At 39.1% G+C, this 18,424-nt stretch overlaps 1 protein-coding gene across 1 annotated transcript in view; it reads right to left on the reverse strand.

Moving 5' to 3' along the window:
• Nucleotides 1-18,424, reverse strand: part of LOC142663653 (solute carrier family 2, facilitated glucose transporter member 9-like) — a 37,819-nt gene that overhangs the window by 4,282 nt on the left and 15,113 nt on the right. Inside the window, exons 5-11 of the mRNA XM_075842406.1 lie at nt 17,816-17,961; nt 16,218-16,350; nt 11,392-11,579; nt 10,155-10,265; nt 7,395-7,496; nt 5,704-5,779; nt 349-476 (exon numbers count right to left, since the gene is read on the reverse strand). Of these exons, the coding sequence (XP_075698521.1) occupies nt 349-476; nt 5,704-5,779; nt 7,395-7,496; nt 10,155-10,265; nt 11,392-11,579; nt 16,218-16,350; nt 17,816-17,961 (884 nt within the window). The remainder of the gene's footprint in view (nt 1-348; nt 477-5,703; nt 5,780-7,394; nt 7,497-10,154; nt 10,266-11,391; nt 11,580-16,217; nt 16,351-17,815; nt 17,962-18,424) is intronic.

The raw sequence follows: 18,424 nt of genomic DNA on the forward strand, positions 1-18,424 counted from the left end.
AAAAAAATAAAAAAAATTAGAACAATGTTTAATCACTTATACACTAACTGTTTAACTAAAAAAAAAAAAAAATTTTCTAGCGACACATTCCCTTTAAAACAAAAAGATGACAACCTTCCCTATTGTTTTTACTCCATTATTATCCTTACGATATTACCCTATGTGGCGATCAGTTGTTTTCCCCCACTTACTAGCTTAATATCAATTTATAAAGGGCTCTTGGTCATTAAGTCAGGTGTAAAGTGACTAAAGTTATGCCCCTTATTACAGTACCGTGTGCTGTATTCTCAAACATGCATGAATCATATTGCCAAAAAAAAACAAAAAAAACAAAAACATGCCAATTACCTGCAAAAAAGGGAACACAAAACCAACTGTAAAGTTTGACAGCCAATTCAGCGTTCCTCCTACGATATAAGCTGCGGGGCGATGCGACTGCATGAAAAGTTCTCCCGTCATTATAAAGGGAAGTCCAGCTGAAAGAAAGCACAGACGTTCAGATATTGGCCTGCACTAAATCAAAAATTCACAAAATGTATTATACAGAAGCATTTTAAACAAGGGCAAGAGAAAGTAAGACAGGCCACATCACTCACATCACTACTATGGGCCCCGAAAAGTTTGCAACGTCCCCAGATGAGGGATGTTCTTGAATCAGACCCTTTCTCCGGTCTCTGGTTTAGCGGGGGAGGGAGAGTGAATGCTATTGGGCCTTTCCACCTCCGTGTACACTCCCAGAATTATTAGATTGTAGACATCTAGAAGTTTCTTGGAACTTGGTTAGGAGTTCCCCAGAAGAAAGCAACAGATGTCACATATACAGTGGGGATGAAGTGGTTAGAAGGATTACCTATAACATTTTTGCCAGAGGTTCTACGGAGGTAAAAATGTTGGGAGTGATTTCTATACATCGAATTAAATTAATTTGGTCACTGGACCTAAAACAAAGCCAATTGTAATCACTAGACATAATTACAAAAATATTCAGACTGATCACAGATATTGTATCACTTTATCAGTAGTTTAAATTATAGTTTCTGGAATACAATATTTAAAGCAAATTAACCAAAATGATGGATAGATGTATAAAAACATAACGGTATTTTGCATTACAATAACATATAGCAATAGTGTATTGTGATAGTAATTTTTTGTTTGTCTTGGCCAGGAGAGGGCAGGCACCCTCAGCTTTAAGCATTGTAGGAGAATGTAAAACAAGTTAATGAATAAAAAAAATCTTTGAAGAAGAAAAAGAGGGAAATTAAACTATGTAATATTAAAATAGTATTTTGATTTGAATTACAAGGTCATTAGCAGCTGCATACAAACAATGAGAGCTGACCGATTTTCTAGTTTTGGCCATACAATGAAAATTATTTGAACATTTGTTTATTTTTTAAAATTTGTTAGTGTACATTTTTTTTCCTATATTTAACAACGTGGTCACATAAATATGGTTATGCTTACAAGGGAAAAAACCAAAAGGGGAGAAGATGGAGCTCTTCTAAGGTGATACCATTGGGGATAGGTGGAATGAAAAAGGTGGATCTGAATAGACTCACCTGGCAGAGTTGTGCCGACAACTCAACTTTAGGGCGTATCAGGACGAATTGACCCTGGTGTCAGCACAGTTTGCAGGCCTCCAGAGTGGACTCTGGGTGTCAGCTCCAATGCTGGAGGTTCTTCTGGTTATCAGTGGAAAGGTAGTAAAATAAACTCCTTCATGGGGTGCTCTTGTGCAGATATTCAGGTAAATCCATAATAAATTTCCAAAAGATAGGAATTTATTCACAAATATATAAAACGAAGTGTTACGCGTTTTGACCTCGCACCGAGGTCTTAGTCAGGCATCTAAAATTCCCTAACATCTACTCTCCATAAATACTTTGGCATAGCTACTTACACCCAGGTCGGATGTTAGGGGTGGGTGTTTAATGTGGGGGCGTTTAAAATCTAGTTTGTCACATTTCATTTTGTTCATTAAAATCTAAATTCGTGTTGTTTTAGTTAATAAAAAAAATTGGTTTTGTGAATGAATTATGTTGCAAACTTGTGGCTGTTAGGGAAACACGATCGTTAGTTTATTAGTTAGTGTTTCGCTAACATCCACAAGTCTGCAACATAATTCTCAAAAGCAAGTTTTTTTATTAACCAAAATACGAATTTTGATTTTAATAAAAATGTAAATAAATAATGTGACAAAGCAGTTTCTAAACCCCTCCACTTAGAACTCCCACCCCTAACATTTGACCTGTGCGTAAGTAACTATGCCAGGGTATTTAGTGAGAGTAGATTTTAGATGCCGGACGAAGAACTCGCTGTGAGGTCGAAACGCGTAACACTTTGTTTTATATATTTGTGAATAAATTCCTATCTTTTGGAAATAGATTGTGGATTTATTTTAATATCTGTACAAGAGCGCCCCACAAATGAGTTTCTTTTACTACCTTTCCATTGATAAATATGGTTATGAAAGAGTTTTCTGGGGTTGGCTGTCCATGGACTGACTACTGTATATGCCTAAAAAGACATGGCTACGCCCCAGCCATCGATATGTAAGATTCTCCAACTACTTCTAATGTTTTTGCCCCAAAAGTGGAGGCTTTCACATTACTTTTTTTAACCCTCACTTTTTTATGTATTTCTCACACATCTTAACTATTGCAAACATTGACCGCTCTTCAGGTCAATACATCTGCATCCACAGTGCAGCACTAACAAAAGGCAGAGAATGTGGGACTTCTGAAGAGATGTCACAAATAGGGTAAATCAGTGCAAATATGTATATCTTTGTTTTTCCTGATAGTTACACAATGATACTTGTATAGATTGCAGCGACGATAGCAAAGCATTGCTTCATTTTATCTCCTGTTGGGTCCATTTAGCTTTCTCTGAATGCTCACAGTCCTTCCATTATAGTCATGTGCCCCCCCCCCCCAGGGAAAGTCAAACAGAGCAGATAGGAGATGAAGTGTCACACCAACTTCCTAGTGCCACTGCCCCTTCATTCTAGCGATCTTGCCTGGTCTACATTGACCGACAGCCCAGCAAAGATAGATTTCTGTTGAACAAGCTAGATTGTAAGCTCTAACGGGCAGAGCCAAATCTCTGTCTGTGCCAGCCTGTTATTCAGAAAGCTCATGTATTTTTTTTATCAGGTATTCATAAGTGATGTATTTAAACCCCTTTGTATCTTATAGGTACAGCATCCTGGAATATGGTGGCACTATATAATAAACTATAGTGACAAAGCCCAGTCGCTTTCATTAAATGTCCTTTTAAACAGCCCGATACTGGCAGTGAAAACGAGCGCTGACCGACAATACAGCACATTGATCGGCATTCGTTAGCTCCATTCACAAGGAGTAATTGTCGGTAATGTATGGGGGCGAACAACCATTACTACGATCATCCCTATGCATCAGATCATTGGCCCGTTATCGATCGTTTCATATATTTAGTACTGGAGGAGGAAGAGGATTAACATTTTGGGACTGAAAAGGCTCAAGTGAGGCTTTGTTCAAATCTGCGTCAGGGCTCCGATCCGAGGTTCCGTCTGAGCTTTCCGTCGGAACGGAGCCCTGACTGACACAAACCATAGGTTTCCGTTTCCATCGCCATTGATTTAAATGGTGACGGATCCGGTGCCAATGGTTTCCATTTGTCCCCTAGTCGACTACGGTATGGATTCCGTCAAAACGACGGAACCCATGCACAACGGAGACAAACGGAAACCATTGGCACCGGATCCGTCACCATTTAAATCAATGGCGATGGAAACAGAAACCTATGGTTTCCGTTTGTGTCAGTCAGGGCTCCGTTTCGACGGAAAGCTCAGACAGAACGTCGGAAAGGAGCCCTGATGCAGATAGAACATAGCCTAAGGGAAAGATCATGGGAGGTCTTGCTTTTTTGGTTTTATTTTTTTAGTTTAGTCTACTTTTATGTATCATTCGGTGTAAACAAGCTTAAAATATCTTTAGCTCCAACAAAAGTCTCCATCAGTTACAAATTCTAATCAACTGCTAGAACACCAACTGATAATAGCCCAACGTTAATAGAACATTGTCTACATTCAGCCCATTGTTGGTGTAATGAGTTTAATGTGCTTCAGAAGGAGTTTAGGCACCAGTTCATTATTTCCACACCATGCCACATATAGAACTCTTAATGCAAAAAAAATCATGCAGAACACAGTATATAGAATGGTATTCATGCAGATTTTCCCCCTAATCTTGGTTGCTTTAAAAGTCATATTCATCATTGTTTATGAACAATGAGCCATAAAAATCCTAATTAAAGATGTAATTACACTGAATAAATTCTTAGCTGAAAATGAATTATAGATTTGTTGGAGGCACAGTTAATATATCAATGGGATAAACCACCACGGTCTTCATCCATCATTTTAACATAGCGTCTACAAAGCAGCTAGTATGCCTTTAACTCTTTCTTGGTTAAATTGAAGAAGAAAAAAAAAAAAAAAAAGTGATCGTGTAATTTGTTCTGGTTGTGCTACATGTATTTTTCACCTTGAGAATGAACATGGAAAATAAGTCTCTATATAACTCAGACATACAAAAATATATATATTAGTTAATGCCCAAAATACACTGGGGAAAAAAATAAAAATATCAAAAATTCACCTATTCCCACTTGGATACAGAAGAAACCAGGATATCATAAAGGTTCACACATTCCATCATATTACGGAGTCATAATACAGCACTTATGCAAAGTCTATGGGGCCCTAATGTACCTGCCGCCTCAGATTTTATACAAAAGGCATATATAGTTTTTTTTGTGCGATTCTGTATAAAATCGGACAAAGAAATAGTGGCACGCTCTATTGAATGACATATTACAGAGATTCTCCTCTAGAAGCATATTCTCCTGTAGTAGAATATCTCCGTAATATAGCGTTGTATAGAGGCATCATTTGGTGGCACACTGAGTGCCTACAGTTCCTTAGTACAGAGCCATGAGAACTCCGTGTTCCCCCGTACAGGCTCATGGCTCTGCTGTGTGCATGAGGCCCAATTATGGGTTTAATTTTTCTTTTGGATCATCAGCCCCCAACGTCTGCCCTTATTATAATTGCTGCGGATATTATTAATTCTTAAGTAAAATTAGCTTACAAATCTACTTTCTGAATTTAAAAAAACCAAACATCAGGCGTTTGGTATATATCGGCAATTTAATAAACAGTTTATGCAATTTGCAAACACCCTATAAATTCAACAATCAGTATTGTTCAAGGATTCTCTATTTGCCAATTTAGAATTCAATTGTGGCTATGAACCAGGATTTACATGGCACCAACAATGTTGTCAATTTACCATGATTTATAAGAACCAGGGATGGACTGACAAGTCTTTGCGTCCCTAGGTAAGGATTAGGGATGTCACACAGGAGCAGGGATGTCAGTTAATGTACTGTAAGACACTTCGCTTTTCACACTCTGGCGGCTGATGCTGGTGCAGAAGGTAAAACCTTCCACTGACTATATCACAGTGGGAACTTACCTGCATGGGTTGAGACCTCCCCAGCTGCCACCCATCTGAAGAGTTGGGCAATTGGGCAGATCCAGTCTGCCCCTGGTAAGAACTTGAAAGGTCACAGGCACTGATGGTTCTTTTATAATAGTGTGTATATACATAGCCTATATGTAGGACAAGATAAGTATCTGTACGTAAAACTTACCAGGCCCTATACAGAAACCAGCAATGATTCCAATCACAAAAATCACACTAGCATAGCGCATCCAGGGAACCCGTGCCTGAAAGAGGACAGAAGAGAAACATTTATTTGCTGTTTTTCATACCTGTGGGCCACTCAATTCACATTTTCTAGAAAAAAAAAAACCTTCTGGCATGTTTAAAAACGGTGTTTGGGGTTTGAAAAAAGGGGTCAGATTTTTCACAGAATCATTAGGCCCTCAGGCAGCAATGACCACTATGTCACCCTGCGATCGCGTCACAGAGGGTGGGCACGCAATAAAGTGACAGAGGCAGTCCCCCATCTTTCTAATGGCTTAGATGCCGCGGTCACTATAGACCAAGACATCTGAGTGGTTAACTGCCGGGATCGGAGTAATTTCCATACCTAGCCGTTACAGAGAAGTGCCGGTGGTAACATACAGCCGATACCTGGGGAGCCTGTGAGCCCGCTCCCCTAGCGACTATGACGCACAGTTACATTAAATGTCAGTAAGGGATTAATTTAGATATCTTGGCGGTTTTAACTGAAAACAAGAAGCTCAGGCATAAAGTTGTTTCAGTCAAGGGGCTAAAATGTAATCTATAAGGCTGCCCATACACATACAATGTAAATGTGTATTAGGGAAACTCAACTGTCTACTAGTGCCAGACATTGGGGGGGAAAGGGTTAGGAATGGTGGATCTCAACATCTCCAATCGTTTGTACTTCCTGGAGCACTTCTTAGCACTGCTAGGAGGTGTCTGGAAGGGGCTTATCCATGCATGTCTGTCATTCATGTTTTTGGCAGTCAGAGGGATGGCCATATACTGTATATGACCAAAATAAATGAGAGATGCATTTGATGAATGAATGGGACTGAGCTACAATACCAGACACAGCCCATAGACAAGAGTGACTGTTTTTGGAAGGGGAAAAAAACCCAGACCCTTTTCTAATTTCAAACAACTGCTAGAAGTCTGCAGAACTCCACTGAACCAAAGGAAGAGCCATTAGAGAAGAATTGAAAGTGGGGAATCTTCCCAGGAGAGGCTGGCCTGTTAAAATTGCTATAAAAAAGTGGAAGTAGCAACTCATCCAAAACAAAGCTTCTCCGATGAACATTCAAAGGTCTGCAGGCCTCTAAAGCCTCAGCTATGATTAGTGATCATAAATTTGTGAGAAGACTGACCAAAATGGGAGTGATTGGAGAATGGCATGATGAAAACTTCTGCGAATCTGGGATTGCAGTGAACACCTTGGTGAACCATACATTTTCTGGGATTATGTTCTATAGACAGATAAATGAAAGTGGAGCTCTTTGGACAGCACAGGTCCTAAGAATATGTCAGAAGTAAAACATGGCGGCAGTCGTGGTATTAAAAAGTGGTGAAGCCAGCTACAACATTTAAAGGGGCACATAAGTGATGTTGGAGAAATTTGTTCTTTAACAAACCATTTGCAATGGAGACAGATACGTAGTAATGTGGCAGTAATGTCAACTCAACACTGGCTGATGAAGGAAAAGACATTGAATGGTGTATTATATAGAAATATATTATATTTTCTAATGTAGTTCATTTATTAGGAAATTATTTTATTTTATCTCAGAACTGAAGATTATTTTTACTATACAGTAAATTAAGCTGGTGCCCTGCATCAACATCCCTTCCTATAACTGTCCTTCTATTACTCACCTGAAATACAAGTGCTACAGTAATCCCAGCACAACAGAACCCCATAAAACTAAATCCACCAATGATAAGAGGCCGTCTTCCCAACTTCTCCACCGTCAAACACTGCAAATATAAAAAACAGAAATTTTTTTTTTCTATTAACTAGTAACAATACTGAAGTATTCTTTGTTACACAGCGTGCTTAGGTCATTGTCTGAGCATTTTATTTTCTATATAACACCCGTAGATCACTATTAGCTATTATTGGCACATTGGAGGTCATAGAGGTGGATCCCAAGCATGGAACCCCACTCTATTAGCCAGAACATAGAGAAATTCACAAAGGGTATGGCTGGTTGCCAATTACCCCAGCGATAACCCATTTAAAAGGGGAAACTCCGTAAAAAAATATTCATAAAGGGGTTCCCCCCCTCCATCGCTGGCATCATTGTGTTATATCAATTGCACAGAGCACAATATTAGATTGGTAGGGGTCGGACTACTGAAATAATGAATAGGAAATACTGAAGCAGCCAACAGCCAGACAACATTAGTAATATATCTGACCCACATTGAGTTTGAGCAGTATGAAGAAAATTTTTCTTTGTTTTAATTAATTTTCAGTGCAAATTACTATATTAAGTAATTAAGTTTTGATTGCAGTACAGGCTTCATTATTTTTCCATGAAGTAGTACAGAGCACAGCAATCTATAGGATATGCTCCTTCACATTTTATAGCCGTAATATTATCATTTAGGTCAAAGTCATATAACAGACAAAAAGGTACAATAACAAACAGATTAGATAGAAAACAAAAATTAAAAAAAATTACTGCCTAAATTTCATCTTCTAAATTGATCAAAAGATATTGAAGAGTATAAAAAACAAAACAAAAAAAAACAAAAAAAAAAACACGTAACAAAGAATCTTTTAAGAGCTGCTTTAGCTTCAACTTTCTCTTTGCTGGAGGAGGCAGAAAAAAAAAAAAAAACAGACAAAAAATAAATAAACGCTTTGAGCAAAACCAGCAAAAATATTGACAGCAGAACAAATGCTTGTAATTTTATAACCAATCTCCTAGTGTCCATCGGGTGCCATTTCTGTCTCCACTCAGGACCAATCAGACTTGCAGAGCTATGAGTCTGCCTGAGTGAATGTGAGCTGGTTACTGCAAACCCATTCCTCCTGCACCTCTTCAAGCACTTTTATTACTGCTCAATAGTAGATGGCAAGGGCGAGGACCATTTAGCGGGTCACAGTACAGCTGAATAAAGAAGGGGATTTGAGAAAGATAGAACGGGGTAAATAAGCAGAACAGATGAGGGGGGGGGGGGATTCTGGATTTCACTCGTACACCGAGATGTGTTTATTAAAGGAAGGCCGTGCTGTGAGATTTTGCTCCTGGGAGCTGATGGCTCACATTAGTCTCTCTAATTGTCAAAAATCTAATTTAGTGTTATGTAGCACAGGCCAGCCCTGGGTTAAAAATATGGAATGTGTGCTCGGTTATAAATTTGATCTCCGCTGTGGTAACTCTCAGATAAGGAGACTATAAATGGTTTGGAATGAGAAGCTGATGGGGGGAGGTCGAGGATGGGATCAAAAGGGGACAAGACAGCAACATGAAAGTAATGAGCTTGCTAGGTGGCGATTTTTCTTTGTGTTTATAGGGAAGGCGACAACACCCTTCTCTGTTCTCAGTCGAGTCGTGCTCGGGTTTTCTTTGTTTCACCACATTAAAATCAAAATTCATCATATGTTGTATAAAGGATTTGAAAAACATTGTGATATATAACACCTATAATAAATTCATTTTTACACTGATTGCAGAGAGGCAATCTGGCGAGAAAGCTCTGTTCAGCTCTAGTTAAAGACAGTTCTTAGAAACGTATGTTTTTTACGCTGTACTAAAGCTAGGTCAGTGGGGGTAATGTATATTACAGTTATTTTATACAAATTTCACTCAAGGATATTTAGCTTTAATTTCAGGTGCTTTTAATTAAGCCTGTAAAATATTGGGACTACATGCCGGGTGGGACTGGCCCAGTATCAGGGGATCAGATAGATAAGGAAGGACAAGCTCAAAACCTATCTGCAAACGCAAAATATCTCAAGATTTATGGCGTGAAATGTTAAATAATAATTTAAAATAACTTATGCCTCTGACGGATGCCATACGTCACCCATAGACTCCTATGTTATTCATGATATGATCTTTCTAGTAAATGGGACTGAGCCGCAATACTAGACACAGCCCATGAACATGAGTGGCGTGGTTTCTGGATAAAAGTAGAAATTTACTCCAATTTTGTATATCCCCTTTTAACTACATGATTAAAAGCACGTCAACTTTGATGCGTTTTCACTACTACAATCATGTACAGCAGTTGTAATCCCCTGTAGTAGTCATACTAAACTCCGAAATGGCAACCCTAACCCAGTATTGCTGAAGGAACGATTTACCACTAAGCGCACCAGGAAAGATGGGTGACAAACCCCCATGGAAGCCACAATAACTGCCATATTGGTGGTCACCCAACTTTCTCAGAAAAATAAATAAGTATGATTTATGAGAACCTGCCAAAGGACAAATTAATTACTTCAATTATTTAAAGAAAATCTCCCCCTTAAAAGTAATCACACTGTTTGGTTCAGATAAAATTTTCAGAATGCCCCTTATGTATCCAAGTTTCTTATGCATAACAAGCTTACAGGCAGGGAATACACAAAAATAATAATACTTAGAGGGGATTTAAATGGAATTGGAAGTCAACACCTACCCCAACCAAACCTGCAATTATTTCGATTGCACCCGTGCCCACAGTTGTGTATGGAATCTCAGCCAAAGGGACGCCAGCATTCTCAAATATGGAGTTCGTATAGAACCAAATCTGCAAACAAATAGAATTATATGAACAAAATACATGATTAAGGCAGACATTGTCAACAAGCACAGAACACCAAATTTATACAAGGGCGAAAATCAATAAATACTACTAAAATGAACAGCCTAGTAATGTCAAAGCAAGATCAATGCACCAGATTGAGAATCTATCAAAACAATTATGGATTATCTTTGGTTTTTAACTGGAAGGTTAATAGAGTAATTCCTCCAACAAGACACCATCGAAGCCTTCTCTAAGAGGCTGCAGTGTAAACCGCTTGTGGTGGACATCCAAAATCACCCATGTGGTCATCTTCCAACTACAGATTAATGCAAGAAAGGAAAAGCGGTTGTCACTAATAACCAACCACCAATTGCAGCGGTCTAGTGAAGAATAGAAATATCTTATTTGAAAAAGGTCTCCTCTGCATTTTTCCCCCAGATATGTGTGCAGTTCTTAAGTCGGAAGACCAGTGGAAGAAGAAATATTTCTCCACTGAAGGCCACATATAGTTAGTGGATTAGCCATGTAGGCATATTTAGCACTACAGAATATCTCATACTCTTTAGACAGGCAGGCAATGGTGAAGGACAACAAACAGTTCTACAAGACTCCGGGCAAATAGCTCTATGTTGATAAAACGGCACCTTACTTAATATTGCTACATAATTCAATGAGAGGACACGCACACCCTCCTCCTTCAAAGATGGGACACAATCGGCAAATAAAGCGGTCAACATTAAACAAATTTTTTTAAATTCTCATCGTTTGTTATGTATCCTATAGAACCTAGATTCTCAAACTGTGGTGTTTTTACCTCAGGGGGTACATGCCATGTCTCTAGGGGGTACTCGCAATGTTTTCATACTATTCTTTTAAATAGACAGCACAGTATATAATAGCCCTGGTGAAATGTTGAGGTCATTTGTTTGAGATGGGGGTGTTTGGCTTAGAAACGCTACTAAAGAAGAACATTTACATCATTTTATCTCTATAAAAGGAGTAGAAGTCGGACCTAGCATGATCGATACCTTGGGCCAATTATGTGGTCATTCAACAAATCCCGACTCGATTCTGAACATAATTTTGTAAGGCAGAGGTCTACCTCTAGTCTGTAATACGGAAAACTTACTGCATCGATGCCGGACAGCTGCATACCCATATTAATTACAATAACAGATAAAATCTGCCAGAACAAGGTTCTGTCCAGTAATAGCTGGCACACTGAAACAGTGTCTGTAGAAGTTAGAGACTGCTGCTCTTCTTGCATTTCCTCAATAACATCTTGGACATCATACTCTCCACGGAAACAACGAAGAGCTGTAAAATACAAACAACTCATATGAAATGATCATTCGGATTCCTGGGCCATTTAACAAAACTTCATAAAGATTTGTAATGGTGAAGGACAAACCTGTTACTTTATGGTTATGGTATGGTTTTCATACAGTGGGGTTTAGATATCTAAATGGATACATAAAAGCTTTCTTGATATACTGCAAAAGTGGACCATATACTGCGATCACCGTCTAATTTGGCCTGATATCTAAATAGGACTAGATTAGTATTAGCTCTTGGAAGGTACTTATTTTCTTATTCTCCTGGTGAAGATCCAGCTTATAGGGTATCTTAGGGGCAATGATCCCTGGGAAAACGCATGCAAAAGAGTTATTCTCCAGCAGAAAGAAAACTCCCTAGCGCCACCTATATAAGACTACCCAGTAATTCAATGTCCAACCCTTTATAAAGCCTTGAAACACAGTTGCAGTTCATAGTCAAACCAGACACACATCTGTAGACAGCACTGTCCCGGAGTACAGCACTACAAAGAGACAATTTTCTTTCATCAGGCGGAGAGCTAGTTTTCATACTTTTTTCCAGGGAGCATTAAGACTTCCTACCAGCAGGATATCCGCAAGGAGAATCACTACCTTCCAAGTGCTGTATATCAAGGTCACCTTACTCAGCCGACAAGAACCCCACGCTGTGCTGATGAGGAACAACAATTCAGAAACCCTGCTTGCTACAGATGGGCATCTTTAGTTTGGCTATTAACCAAAGTTGTGTTTCAACTTCCTATACAAGGTTGGACATTGACTTACAGGATAGTCACATATAAGTGAAACTAGAGTGACCGTCATTTTTCTTCTGGAGGAGCTATTTTGATGTTGGTCTCAGTGGTCATATACAAGTGTCCCTGTAGCTTTTTATTGTGATTAACCAGGATTACGCAGCATTAGTGACCTGTAATGCAACGTCTTTACTACAGGAGGTCCAGAAGATTCAGTCTTAAATGGACCCTGGTGCTATAGGAGACCAAAGATCCTCTCTGCCACATAAAAGGACACTCAAATTATTATACATGGCCGTTGGGGAGCCGGTTATAGATTTTCCATCAGGGCCCGGAAAGTTTGAGTTTTACCTTCTGGACAAATTAATCATATCAATGCTGTATTTACATAGGTAAATAGCAGATATATTGTTAAAGTAGCTGATAAAGTAGGCTTAAGCCTATGAGCATGTATCACTGAGAAAAATAATTTGGTCCTAGAACTACAACCTTATTAGACCCAATAAAAAATTGTCTTTTTACCATCTGTACCAAAAATAAAAACTGGCAGTCCTACCAGCGGTGAAGCTAAAAAGCACCTGGGGCCCTGGCAGATGGTAGACTTTATAGCTCAGAAATCTTACGGGAGTGCTATACAACGATATCATGGCACAGTGCTCCCAATTTAGAAACTGCAAAATAGCCCAATCTGGAGCTTCCATGATTGCAAAGAGGAGAAAAAAAAGCTGACAGACCATAGTGAGACCCTCAGAGCAGTGCAGCAGTTATCCCTAGATTCACCACTAATGTTATATTTTTAGATTATATTTGTTATCCTACATAACTTTAATTACATTCTTTTTGGAATTTCACCTTTAAACATGCTCCCAGATAAATCATGCATAATTGGGGTACTTCAGTGATCAATTTCAAGGTGGCCATACATGGGCGAGCGCCTTATGGAATGAAAAGAACGGACATGTCCTATTTTCCCACGGACCCTTCACATGGTTGAAACGGCCACATTGAATAACAGTTCAACTTCAACAGTTTAACACGTTTGTGTGAATCAGGCCTAAGGTTGGCGGGATATCTGTCCTTTCTTGAAGGCTTCCCTCCTGTATGAAGGAACGATTGGGTCATATCACAGCTGTGTGATACTAAGCACTTCTGCGCTCACTGTCTTTCCATAGATTGCATAACCACCATTGATCATATCAAGAAGAAAAATCAAGCCACGTATCTTCAGCCTTGGTTATGTTAATTTTTTACCAGTTAAAACAAATAAATAACTCAAATCACTTAGTAACCAACATTTAATAAAATTAGAAATGAAGAAAAAAAAAAATTAAAACTTCTGCAATTAAGTTATGTTATGCAGTGAAAAATGTTATTTTTCGAGAAGGGCCATCTATCCATTAGCGATGGAAACAGAAGCGTACGAATCCCTCCCCTTCCCTTGTGTCTTACTTTCGGACCAGTGATTATGAGTCATTTTAATAGCCAACAGTGTTGTCTCAATATCAAATGATCATTGCTTTGTGTGTGCTGGGCAATTCAACAAACAGACAGAAGGAAGAGTGAGAGTGAAGCGATTCACAGGTATCTTCTCTAACCTGCGGGAAGCAATGAATGTGACAGACAAGACTACAAGTGGTTTCATCCATTTATCTTCCCAAGAGCATCAACAATTTTACAACAATGGAAGTTCTGTCAAGAGGACAAGACGGCCAATGTCCAGGTTGTAAGGTGAAAGCTTCTTCATTGTCAGCAAGGCAATGTAGGGTGAGGTTTTAAGAGACCATAATGCATGTTCAGAATGAAATTTAGGAGCCACCTGTATTACGGTCTAATAAAACAAGAAAAAAATTAACAGCCAATCCTATATTAAACATATCCACCCCATTACAAATCTAATCACGGGAGATATTAATATAAGCAAGCAGACTGAGGAAAGCAGTTTATAGATCACAACAATAGTTTGCTAGACATCTGCCCGTACTCATACAAAGTAAAAAAAAAATATATATATATTTTTTTGGTAAGAAACACTTCGTATCTCTTACATTGTACCATTCATGGCCCAGTCATCTCATCGGTACCATAGAATGGGCTGATTCACATTGTATGAAATCAGAGGGTAAAGTAACTCAAATAAAAATACCTCTAAAATCCATCCATTTAAGGTTCTGCCTTGGATTTGGAGAGGGCTAAATCGGTGGAAGAGTCCACAGAATTTTGTAATCTTGACCTTAAACTGCCTCTCTTGGGTGTATGGACTTTACGCAGGAAAGTCCCATGTAGTCTCCGAAAGAAGCCACTGACAGTTTGCAGGTGGTATTTCTTAAGCGTGGTACCAGAATCAATAAACAGACGAGTGGTTATACAAGTGCGAAGTCAAACATGATAAGGCTGGCTTTACACACAGCGTTTCCTGCCGTTTTTGGGTGCCTTTTTTTTTTTGCACTTTTTCTTACCCCCAAAAAATGCTGCAGGCAGATCATATTAAAGTAAATTGGGAATTATTAGAAACTACAGTAAATACTAATTTTTGATTGTGGTTTTTGTAACGTTTTCTGGCTAAGGGGAATTTTTTCCCCCAAAACGCTGCATACTCCAGTTATAGCGTTTTTTCCTGGTATATATTTTTTTTTTTTAAAGGCTTCTCAACTTAAAAAAAAGAAACCTGCCAGAAAAGAACCTTGTTGCTCAGACATGGTGTGGCGGTTCGGAGCAGGTTTAAATAAATCAGAGAAGGTCAGATACAGGCTAAGCACTGACCAGCTGACATAGGCCTGTCCCCTTAAGATATAGAAGGAAGTTAGTCATATCTGGCGTCCTATTATACATTTTCAGCAGTCATCTTATTATTATCATTATATAAAAGGATTACAATGAAATGTAGCATCTCTATTGTAAAGCTGGAGGCAGAGGCAGGATCACACCATTGACAATAGGCGATAGACACCGCTCACATTCACCTCCCACCCTCCTCCCCCTTGCAGGCCACAGAGCATGCCCACAAAACTCTCCCATAGAAGTCAATGGGGGGGGGGGGATTTATTAATCTAATCTAAAGAGTGCTGGAATAAAATGCACCCAATTTATTAGGTGGCACACGCCTCATAATAAGTTAGGCGGTTTTATGGCTGTCCGTGCGGCAGCTATGAGCTGGAGTAGATTTGTGCCATAATTTACAGCAGTTTCTAAAGTAAATTAAAGTCAATTTGCAGGGGCCGTGGAAGGCCCCGCATGTCCGATAAGTGCCCCCAATGATTTACCCCCAATGAGTGGTTTCTTATGTCCAGCTGTAATGCAAAATCTCTGAACTGCTGTCCACAGCACAGCAGCTCAGGCAAGATGGTTGCCGCCAGAATTATGTAAGAAAATACAATAAAAAATATACATTTCGAAAAAACTTTTTCAATATACATTTGTAATTGTTTTTTTATTTTCTAATTAGTTAAAAAAATAAAAACCATAAAAAGACGGCTGTTTTTGATGGCTCGTTTTACCAGGCCATCAAGAAATAGGACATGTCCTAATTTCAGGCCGTTCTCACGACCCCACAGCACCTATAGAAGTGAATCGGGCCGTAAAAAAAACAGCCGTGTGAATGGCGCCATTTAAATGAACGGATTTTTTAATGCAACGGATTAAAACGTTTGTGTGAATAGCCTCTCACTGACGCAAAGCGGCCTTGAAAAACGGACAGTTGATGCGTTATTTTAACAGCCATTCTTTTTCACGGCCGTGTGAATAAGGCCTGAGGATGTTTGGCTCAATTAGTGCTTCTTGCAGAATATCAGGATGATAACATTGTATTCTATATTTATCAATATTTTCTAAAACTCTCAGTATGGGGGGGGGGGGCGTTCTGGTCCTTTAAATAACATCTTGTTACTCACCATCTATTGTAGCATGAACATTGCTCTTGTCAATAAGCAAGTAGCGAGGACTTTCCGGGAAAAAAGGCAACATGGAGATCTGAATAAACGTGGGCACCACAACCAAAGCGAGAAACAGCGGCCAAGTTTCATCCTGTTAAGATAAAACAGATTTAAATGCAAATGAGAATAGTATGAAAGCAATAACTTATCCATGCATGTAATAATGCTAGCCATCACGTTCCATCATATACACTCTGCACACAGGATCCCAGTACAGAAAGAGTGGTCACTGCTCTGGAATTCCTCTGCCCACTACCAGTCCTATGAAAAACCAGTGGGCACAGACAAACCCATACAGAGAAATACCTTCTACATTGTACTGTAACAGAACTACAGACGCCATGCTACAACACAAGCATAGCCTTAGCAATGGGCTATAAGCGGCCATCCTAAATTAACAAGGTGATATTTTACAGAAGCCCATTGGCTCTTAAAAAATAAAAAAGTACCACCTGCTGTCAGTCAACTAGCATTCACATAACACCTTCCTTTGTTTGTCAGATTTCACAAGAGCAAGCGTTAAGGGGGTTTTACACTAAGCAATTATCGGGTAAACGATAGTTCATAGAAAGCTCGTTGCCTATAATTGCCTATTTGCCCTGTGTAAACAGGGCAGCGATCAGCAGATGAACAAGCAAATGACCGCTCATCCCCATACACAGCTCCTTGTGACAGGGGCAAACCAGCGCCGATCCACAATGTCTCGTAGATCGGCGCTCACTGCACTGGGCAAAATTGGCCCGTGTAATAGGGCCTTTAATAAGGCCAAGAGCTCTCTAAAGTAATTAGCTAGCCTTACACATAGGACATTTATCGGCCATCAATCATCCAGGGAACGCTCGTACAAATTATTCAACTAGCAACATAACAGAGTAATCTATCAGGCAGTCAGTTTTTTGTTTTTTTTTTTAAAACTGGACCACTTGTGGCCAGTGCAAAGTGGCTTTTAGTCGATCACGCCATACCAAGTAGTTCGGACGACCAAGGCCAACCTAGTTGGATACACTTTCAGCAGACAGAAGTCATTGCAGACGATTATTCGCGTTTAATTTGGCAATAGATGGTCGGCTGAAATGTCCAAAATCGGCCATCTGTTGCTTGGCAAGCTTTAAGGTCTTTCGTAAGAAATCGTTGCATATCTCAAACCTGGCAAATTCATTCTACGATCTCTATATATTATTAACAATCCTTATAAATTCAAAGTTTTTCTCCAAAATCATCAATTTGAAAGGTTAGAGGAGGTATGTACCCCACATTTTCATTTGAATTTGTTCTCTAGAAGAGTGAGCAGAACGGTTTTATCAACCAGCTAGGGTGAGGTTTTTTTTTTTTAGTTTTTTTTAGAGATGTTGCAAAATCAGTTGAACAGAAGCGCCATAACCCGCAATCACTTGTTCCCACTAGTCATCAAACCAAAATCGCCAAGTGTTCTCCATGCACATTTTTTGCACGTCAAACTCCAATGTCAAGTCTGACCAGTCTACAATGCTAAACTAAGCCCCTAGATAGATGCTCTCCTTTCTCCCTTTAATTGCCACTATAGCTACAATACTGACCTGGCCCAGTAGCTCCGGAAGGCCAAGCACCTGTGCGGTGAACACTCCAAGGCAAATGAAAATACTTGGCATTAACCCCAAGAAGCCACGTAAATTCTTTGGAGAAATTTCTCCCAAATACATGGGAACCACACTGAGGGAAATACCTAGAGTAAAATTTACATACTGAGTAAAGTTGAATAGATCATTATGCAAACTGTCGAAAGTGAACAAAAAGTATATTGTACAGATGTGTCCACCCTTACCTTTGCTTGAATTTAAGGACTCCAATTTATCATGGAATAATTTCAATACAATATCGTGACATGCTAGAAACACCCCTTGACAAGCTGCAACTCATTAAACAACCACTGGATGTATCAGAAAATCGTGTTGTTTTTTTGTTTTGCTCTTTTAAAAGCCAGTCATCTTGGACCACACATCTCAGGATATGTTGAGATAAGAGGAAAGGTAAGGAAGGACACATCTGTAAATACCTTTTTTTTTTTTTTATAGAACATGATGCAATGTAGCTGTATTACAGTCAAAACATGAAAATAACCCTGTTACTGTGTGTTAGTGATTAAAAAAGTATTCAACCCTCTTGGATATTTTTAATTAAGAATTAAT

This window comes from Rhinoderma darwinii, chromosome 11 (genome assembly GCF_050947455.1).
Source record: "Rhinoderma darwinii isolate aRhiDar2 chromosome 11, aRhiDar2.hap1, whole genome shotgun sequence".
In the NCBI taxonomy this organism is placed as follows: Eukaryota; Metazoa; Chordata; class Amphibia; order Anura; family Rhinodermatidae; genus Rhinoderma; species Rhinoderma darwinii.